This window comes from Microchirus variegatus (genome assembly GCF_963457635.1).
Source record: "Microchirus variegatus genome assembly, chromosome: 1".
In the NCBI taxonomy this organism is placed as follows: domain Eukaryota; kingdom Metazoa; phylum Chordata; class Actinopteri; order Pleuronectiformes; family Soleidae; genus Microchirus; species Microchirus variegatus.
This window is the reverse complement of record NC_139802.1, coordinates 27,997,576-28,007,165: the sequence shown is the minus strand read 5'-3', so window position 1 is coordinate 28,007,165 and position 9,590 is coordinate 27,997,576. Positions and strand designations below refer to the sequence as shown.

At 39.2% G+C, this 9,590-nt stretch overlaps 1 protein-coding gene across 1 annotated transcript; it reads left to right on the top strand.

Annotated features, from left to right (window-relative positions):
* The first annotated feature begins 602 nt into the window (after window positions 1-602).
* Window positions 603-9,147, top strand: gca (grancalcin). The gene is made up of 8 exons (XM_083895806.1): window positions 603-740; window positions 2,428-2,664; window positions 2,975-3,044; window positions 3,473-3,516; window positions 4,444-4,591; window positions 7,540-7,653; window positions 7,925-7,983; window positions 8,103-9,147. The coding sequence occupies exons 1-8, from the start codon at window positions 717-719 to the stop codon at window positions 8,127-8,129; spliced, it is 723 nt and encodes a 240-aa protein (XP_083751932.1). The 5' UTR covers window positions 603-716; the 3' UTR covers window positions 8,130-9,147.
* The last annotated feature ends 443 nt before the right edge of the window (window positions 9,148-9,590 follow it).

The following is a 9,590-nucleotide window of genomic DNA, read 5'->3' as shown; positions in this document are numbered from 1 at the left end:
CTGCATTTGCTCTGAATTTCAGTGGAGGGTGAAATTCCCTGAACTCAGATTTAATCATCTTCTTTCATGGCTCATTGTCTTTGAGATAGACATACATGATCATACATGAGTATTTCACATCAATGCCTGGAGTAGAGTGACACTATTTTTTATAATGTGGTAATAATTCATATCAATTCAAACATTAACACAAATATATCCAAATAAATATATATATATATATATATATTATTTTTTAAGTGTTTTGTCTGCATTCGTAAAAAGTCTCCACAGCACCATCTTGTGGTGTAAGGAAGGAAGGAATTCCGGGCCTTTTCTCCACGCTACCACACACACTTATAGGGGGGAAACGCCGGGGAGACACTTCATGGTCTGTGGATTCATGAAAAAATTGAGTTTCGAAGTTAAAATGCCACGATTAAGTGACATTTAGAACGCCAATTAGTGATAATAAATTACAATTTGTATTATTACGAGGGATCCGTAAACGCCGCACACTGCTGTTGGGCGGGGTCTTTTGTTCCTCCTACTCCTCATCCATTGGTCATTTGCGCTGTCAGTCTGACGAACTTCCGGTATCTCTCTCCAACTCGGATGTGATGTAGCAATTGTTCATAGTCAGAGGAAGTTACAACCGTGTAAATCAGGTATTCCGTACGGAAGTGGAAAACACTTTTTGAAGACAACTTTTTTATTCGTATACCTCCTGTCATCTAATGGCTTATCCAGGATACGGCGGGGTGAGTAAATCATGCGGAGCCGTCATTTTGCCTCGATAGACGAGCAGTAGCAGCTAGCAAGAAAACTAGCCTGGGGCTCTCTTCTTCATGTCATGTTAATTTGGCTAAAGATTAGCAGTGACAGGATTCACTTCATTTACACCTTCTTGTAATAACGCAGGTCAAACTGTACTTGAGGCCCAGTAAGTTACTTAGTTGCGTACCAGTTTTTACGTTTCTCGTCTCTTCTTCTTATTCAAATGTAAACACACACGATCTTATGCTTTAATTCATTAAATGTTATTAGGAGTTTAATATAGATAACACTACTTCCGGGGTTTACATATAGAAGCCGATCATACACAAAGATGAGTGATAGCAAATGCGCGTAGCTTTCACTTTCAAATCTCTTCATGAAAGTGTGAGTGAATGGTTGAAAATAGTTTAAAGCGGATTAGAGTGGTCATCACGACTAGAAAAGTGCTATATAAATACAGACCATTTACCATTTATTTACCAGTAGTGTGGATAGGTTATAAGATCCTTCTCCTTAAACTGTAATTAAATTAGTTCAGGAATGTGAACATAAGGATGTTGATGGAAATCCAGGACCACATAAAATCACTGTGTGGTCACTTTAATCTTTTTCTAACACACAGACAATTTTAAAGTAACATATTCCTATATATAAATAAGGAACATCTTGGACTTTGCCTTTGAAGGCTAAAGGTGTAAAGGTGTGTTTGTTCAGCAGTGACTCATTGTTGTAAAATTAGAAGTATAATTAAGGCCTGTGCCCTTAAACATCTCAATGAGTCAATAGCAGGTGAGGAGTCACAGGGACAGGACTGACATGTTAATGAATGTGACAAATAACAGTAAAATGCTACCTAATAATGCGACAATCTTAGAAAAAAACTAGTCAAAATGAATTAGTAACCATATTAAAGGACAGTTGACAGGATTCCTTCGCTTTATCGAACAATAATTCCATAATACTCTCCACTCTGCCTCTATCAATCAAAAATCGGTTGATTTTAGAGACAATTACACTTCTGCACCTCCTGTTTGCCGTTTACTGCTTCACAAGTAAATCTGTATTCTTATATGAGGATTTGACCCCGCAGTTCTGAGAAAGCCTATTGGCTGTTCCACTACCTTTTAGGGATGCACCAAAATTAAACAATAACTTTTGCATTACTTCTCCAAACGGCGTCAAACTTGGCCCTGCACTAACTCGTGCCTGTGGCAAGACGCCTGTCTAGCAGACAGACAGACAGACAGACAGACAGACAGACACGTTCCTGGAGTTCATAGATAGGTAACGTCTGCCACAGATGCATCAGATGTGCTGATCTCTTAGCTGCTCAAAGGGGGTGAGGAGAGAGAATGTTCTCCATTAAGAGCCACTGGTGAAACGTGAACGTCACGGGGAGTTCAAAATCTGTGCGGGAGAGGGGAAAAAAGTGCTGTGAAACAAACAAAATAAGACTAAGCACTAGAATATGTAAACATATTAACAAGAATTTTACAAAGACACAACTAAAGAAGACTTTTAATTATAAAAATGTTTTTTATGGCTCAGACCAGGTCTAAACGCACAGTGTCTTCATGGCTCAAGTCAAAAAGTGTGTAATTCTTACAATTTTGATGCAAAAAACTAAATTCAGTCTCATCTCACCTGTTTTCTCCCTCTTTTTGGGGGCAGATGCCTGGCATGCCAGGTCAGGGAATGCCACAACACGGAATGCCAATAGGGCACATGGGAGGTCCCATGCCTGGGTCCATGGGAGGGCCCATGCCTGGGCCCATGGGTGGTCCCATGGGAGGTGCACCACCCCAGGGAGGATACGGGCCCTATGGTGGAGGCTATCCAAGTGGATATGGTGCTGCACCAGCTGCCAATGATCCAATGTGGGGTTACTTTACAGCCATAGCAGGCCAGGTACGTGTGTTTGTGTGCAACTCCTCCTTAATTACTCACAGCTTTTATGAGATAGATGATGCACAATTTCGGCTGCAGAATTACTTTCTTTGTCGTTAATTGAACACTAAATTAACGACATGGTTGGGAGACGTTACAGTGCTGACCACTGCATTTTGTATTTAGCATTAGAAGATTGTAGAATCCAATTATGTAAGTACTTAGACATGTTTTGGATCCAGTGCTTCACAATTGAGCTTGATTCCAAACATGCCTCAGAACTATCAACCTAATAGTTGCATATGACTTTATCTCTTTCTGCTCTGTACAGGACGGTGAGGTTGATGCTGAGGAACTCCAGAGGTGTCTGACTCAGGCAGGTTTCACTGGCACCTACTCACGTAAGTTCACTACTTTCTCTTCCACATAAGATGGAACATGCAAACAGAAGAGGCTGTATTCATAAGGGATGATACTATACACAAGCATTAAAGCACTTTTGTAAATGACTGACGAAGTGAAAGAACTCCGATGTTCATCATCAACAGTGCTTATGACTTCTGTTTCTTCCCCAGTTGTCTTTTAAAAAAAAAAACTAAAAAAAAAACATTTTGCCACATTTTTTTTTTTTAAAGTTTTGATTCATATGTGCTTCTTTAACAATTTACCCCATGATAGCAAGCTGTGCTATTAGCACAGCCTGATAACAGAAGGTAAAGCTAACTCACTGTCACTGTCATGGTAGAATTTTTACGTTATCTTTAAAATTAGCTCATTTTTGTATTCTTGACTAATTCCTGATATGTTTATTATTTTTGTGTTTTTGCAGCTTTCAGCCTGGATACCTGCAGAATCATGATTGCGATGCTTGATGTATCCTTTAGCATTTCAGTCTGAAAATGAGACTGTACTAGGGCTGGGCAAGAAACGAGTATCTAATCATTGTATTAAATGGTATAGTATTATTAGTATTCAATTGTTTTAATGTGTTTTTATCATGGGTTTTCTAGCTTTTATTTTTTTGTAAATGCTTCCTTTTTTTCCTTCACCAGTCACTCATTTATATGTATTGCATGTAAAACAATGTCACGGCAGTTTCATGCAGCTGTGCAGTGATGACTCGTTCTATGTTAAGTACTATTTTTGTAGTGGAAAATCAACCTGTGCAGTTGGTGTGCCAGGTAAAAAATATAGCCAACAGACTAAAGACACACATAAACATAACAACATATATTATAATAATAAATAAGCTTCATAAGACACATCACATTGCTTGTGAGTCAGGAGTCTGAGGAAAGTCACTTTGATTAACCAACTTAACCTAATTAACTCCATAACCTTATGTCCCACATTGTAAAAACATGTTGTCAGCAAAGGCTGTCTCAAGTACAACCTTTCAAAATTGCTGGCAGAGAAAAAAATAATGCACTTCATATAAACCCAAAAGGATTTTGTATGAAATTAATTTACAAAGACAAAAACTAAGCACATATTCACTACAATTTTAGTTACTTTTATAAATACATAATTAAGTTTCACAATTTTAGTTTAGTAGTTTGTGTTAACTGTAATAACCACACTTTGACATATAATACATGCTGGATTCTGCCACTGTGAAGCAGCAGTGGCAATAATGTGTCTGTCACCACCTTCTGCTCAAATATTTCCATTCATACTCATTGTGGAAATATGTTAATAGAGGGTGTGGCTCATGTTTAACCACCTGCTTTCTTTATCTCTTTAGCATGCTCAGTGTATCTGTGACTAGAGTTTATAAAACCTTAATCTGACTGTCACCAGAGGGACTTCACTGGCAAGATGGGGTTCAATGAGTTCAAGGAGCTGTTCACAGCTCTGAACGGCTGGAAGCAGAACTTCATGATGTTCGATCAGGACAGGAGTGGAAGTATTGAGCCTCATGAGATGACTCAGGCATTCGGCGCTATGGGTGAGAATCTCCGCACAGTTTATCATGATGGATTGTGAACAGTTGCTCCTGATAACACATCTAATGGCACCCCGGGAAGTTTAATGACAATTATTTAGGCCTAATAGACGTGAGTGAGGCTTTAATCTGTGCTGACTGGTGTGGACTGTCTCATTAACTTTATGACAGGGGGCAGATCAGTGAGGGACAAACTGCTGACAATGTGTCTGTTCATCATTTATAGTTCAGCACACACACACCAAATCCGGATAGGGTTTCCATTTCATAGTATTAAACGACAACAGCCATTTTGACAGGTCATAAAAGAAAAATCACAGTTGGGACTAATCGGCAAAAAGATGGCCTACTTCTGTTTTGCCTCAGGTTTCAGGGCACATGCTGGTTCACTGTCAGACTGTCCTGACTTAAATCGGCCTAAAAACGGCCTGTTACTGTATGTTGGACATACACAAATGCGATGCATGCGTTTGCTTCTGTTGCAGTTTGCTGAATTAATTTGACTGTCATTTTCCACTAGTCTGTGAGACCTTGGGACCAGTGGGCGTGAATGTGAGTGAGAACGGTGGTGTCAGCCCTGTGATGGACTGGCATCCTGTCCAGGCCAAAACGCAGCCTCTCAACCAATGTCAGCTGGAATTGGCTCCTGCCTCCAGTGACCCTTGGTTGATAAGCAGTGTAGCTAATGGTCAGATCGACGTTATGTGAAAAAGAACATGGCGGCTTGACATATTGTTTTTATAATGCTTTTTATATTGTATGTCATGCTGCTTCATAAAAAACACGTTTTAAATCACCTATGAATTAAAAAGCAACTGAATCGATTTCAAAGTGTTAGAGTTTAAAAAATTACAAATGAATATACGGTTTAATTTTAGAGATACTTTTCAATGACAAACAAAGCTCTAATGCTGATTTATTTAATTTAGCTTTCCATGCTATGGAGCATTTTGTGCTTTCATTAAAAGGCACAAAAATATGCATCTCACGTGAAAATGACATCCAGGTGTTACCGAATTAAAAACGGCTCAACTTTTGATTTGTAATATTTAAAGGATTCCTCTCAAGGTGTGAACATCGTAGATTTTGGGAGATAAACTGTGTGACAGTTCAGGGTCCATGTTCATCACACATCTCAGCGAGTTCAGCTGACACTTAAGTTTGGAACTCTGTGAAGGACTGAAGCTTTTGAAACCTACTTTCAATGACACACTGAGAGCTGTAAAGTCAAATTTATGATGAAGGGTTGCATTTGTCCTGAGATGAGGGCTTTATATTAACTTTGATCTTAAAGGGGACATATGCAAAATCAACTTTTTAATCATTTAAATCCTTATATTTGGGACTCTGGAGGCCCTATCAGTCGGCAAAGTGTGAAAAAAGATGACTCAGTCATGTTTTTGTGGTCCTCCTCAGTCTAAGTACATGAGATAAAACATGCAATGTTGATTTCCACGCTCACTGGGATGTCACAATGCGCTAAATTCCTGGAATTGTTCTTCTTGCGGAGCTCTGCTTTGTCCGTAAAACATGCGAGAGTGCAGGTGAGGGCAACAGTATCCGATAACCGGAAGTCCGCCAAAAGTTCTATTCTTGGCTCCACAGTGCAGCACAGAGTTCTACACAAACTTCCAGCCTCAGAGGATTTATCTGTCCAGTGGATACATGTTATATATGACAGCGATGTGCCTGCTAGAGCCTGAAAATTATAACTTTTCTAAATGCTAACTGCTGTTAGCTCCCAGTAGCCTCTGTGGCTGATGTAATTTCCTTTCCCTTAAGTTTCTTTTTACTTTTTTTTTTAAGGTGGACTTAAAGAGATACTACTAAACCGAGCATTCTGAACAGCTGTTTTGGCAGGGTGATTGAACTGCTGTGGTGCTTCATTCTTATGGTATTTTGACCAAAGCATGTCACAGACATGTTCATTAGGACACCAGGGAACTTGTTTAACTTGGAGAAATAGTGTATAATATGACTCCTTTCAACTAGAATGAGTATTAGCATAAAAAGTATCTGGACTGTTTAAAATGCTGGACAGCAGATACAAAATTAGTGAAAACATATGTTATTGAAATAACTTAATATGACTATCGTGGTCAACAGGAAAGAACACCACACTTTAAGCTTTTTATTATTATTTTTAATCTAATTAAATAACCTACTTGGATTATGTAATAATGCCAAAGGAATATATTATGATATTCACCGATTTTGTCATCAATTAGTTGAAGGTTAGATCCTCTTCAGTGCTTAGAAACACTAGAGTCACTTTCCAAGTCATGAGATGTGGACACACACTGTCAGAGTTTGTGCTTGAAGTAAGCGGTTCTTAAACTTTTTATACCAACTACCATCTGAGAAAAATACCGAGCTCTCCAAGTAACACCATTATCGTCGACACTAGCTATGTTTCCATGTGCATAACATCTTCATTCAGGTGAGGTGCGCGTACACATGCATCAAGCATTCATTCAAAATGAACTATTTTGACATGTGCAGCGTTGTCTAATTCTCCAGAAGTAGAAGCAGAAGAAGCTTCACTTTGGCTTCTGTTGTAAACAAATGCGGCACGACATGTCTGCTTATCCCTGCTGTCCATTATCCATCTGATTTTTCTCTTCTTCCACGTCTGTGACTTTCATGTCTATTCATTATTCATGTTTTGGAAAGGAAACACAGCAGTAAACGTACCACAGTTTGTCCAAGATGTTGGAGAGATTCAGACCCTGGAAGCAAAATGAATCTAGTGTCATCACAGACTTAACCCCAGAAATGATGCCGATATCATTTGATTTTCTCAGCAGAGTGAAGCTTTGCTTAAGGTGCCATATAAATGAAATGATTTTCCAGCCTATATGATTATGTTTTTACACAGAAAATCTATTAAAATTGTTGATATACCTACGACAGCACGTTTTAAAATAGATTTGTTTCCCCTGTCTTGTCAGGTTACCGCATCAGTCCTCAGGCTCTGAACGCTATCATCAAGCGCTACAACAAAGGCGGAAGAATCTACTTTGATGACTACGTGGCGTGCTCTGTCAAACTGCGAGCCGTCTCAGGTAACGGACACACAAACAGAGAGGAGCCGACGTGCTCAGTGAACACTGGCTCGTGTGCAGATGCTTGTTTTTAACACGGACAGGCGGCGATATCAGTATTTAGTTTCACTTCGTCTGTTCCTCCCCCTCTGTTGTGACATTGTTTAGTGCAGTTCACACGCACGCACGCACGCACACACACACACACACACACACACATTTGTGTCACAAGGTGTTGTGAAATGGTGAGTCTTCAGTGTGTGGTGACGGTTTCTTCTTCTTCCTGTTGCAGATAACTTCAGACGGAGAGACACCATGCAGCAGGGATCCGTCACCTTCCAGTATGATGATGTAAGGGCCAGTTTCTTCTCAGTTTCAATGTTCCCAGTTCATGTCCTTTCTTTGATTCACATAAAGGATTTGGTGGCTTACATTCTTTCTCTACCCTCTATGTGCCTCCCTGTTAACAGTTCATCCAGTGCACAATGTCCATCTAAGTGCTGGTGTCCGTTCCACACTGCAAGGTCGGGGGCGTCAGAGGGACCAATCAGTGGCATATTCTGGAACAGTGACTTGCAGGAATGCAAAAATGGTGGCCAGTAAAGCCAAAGTGGCCATGAGCTGCAACGAGAACGTACCACTGCTTGTAATGCTTATCATAATGCTTTAGTCTTGTATATCACAGGGACTGAGGAGTTGAGAGTGTCAGGTCCACACAAACACACACACACAAAATATACATAGCATTTAGATAATGCATTCACAGGGAGTATAATAGATTTCTATAATAGTTATGTATCTTATACTAAAAAAAGGAAGTGATCTGTGGGACACCTAATGTGCCATTATAATCTGTGAATGTATGGTCAAGTATATTAAAACCATTTATATGCAACTTCATATTAATGTTCGGGTCATGGTGAATAAATATGTGTGAGCAGCATTTACTGTAGGCTCTTTACACGGCAGCCATTTTGACATGTGTCAGCAGGAAAAGCACAGGCGTTACTCATCGCAGTCAGGAGTGCGAGACAGTGAACCAGCATGCACCCTGAAACCGAGGAAGCTAAATGGAACCCAGCTCTCATTAATGTGATTATTTACACCTGTGATTTTCAAACATGGCTGCCGTGCAAAAAGGCCATTAACATGATGTTGCATTGCTTTTACACTGAACTTTAAAGTCAAAGTCTTTAAAATTAACTTGTAGCGAGTGCTGTTTGTCATGTGCAGTATCTGTCGATGCTTATTTTTTTTTTTTTAAATATATATATGCGGGAAATATTGTGCACGACTTAAATGGAGCCTGGAATTATAGATGCATATTAGCTGGATGTATAACTTGATAACAAGCCAAAGTGACTGTGAGCTGATAGAAATTCATCCTGTTATTAATGATACTGAGAGCTTACATCTGTTTGTATTCCTAGATTTCTGTTCAATTTGTTCACCTCCAGTAAAGCCAGGTTTTCTACATAAACACTGCAATCAAGTGTTGTAGGAACTATCATATTTTGTTACTTATAATAAACTCTTTTTAACCAGTATGCATTCGTTTATTCATTTATACAATTGAATCATCCCCCCTCCCCCACCCAAGTCTATTTACACAATATATTCCATTTCTTTAAATATAGTTCAGAACAGAAACATTCAAATTAGCTGTTAAGTGTTGCATTGTATAAAATACAGTGGCAAACATTTAAAAAAAAATGCATAAAAACAATTGTGAACAGCACTAGATTTAAAAAGTGACATTTTGTATCCAGTACAGCAAGATTTATGATCTCTGTGCAAAAGTTTGCAAGTCCTAGGAAAGTTCAGTAGACGACAATTCCGGCGTCGGACACGTCGACTTAGGCTTAAGCAACTTTTGTTCTACATTTGTGCTCAAGAAAGAAAAAGCTCATCAAAGAAAGCACCCCACATTCAGCTAGAGACGTTTCGCATCATCCTGT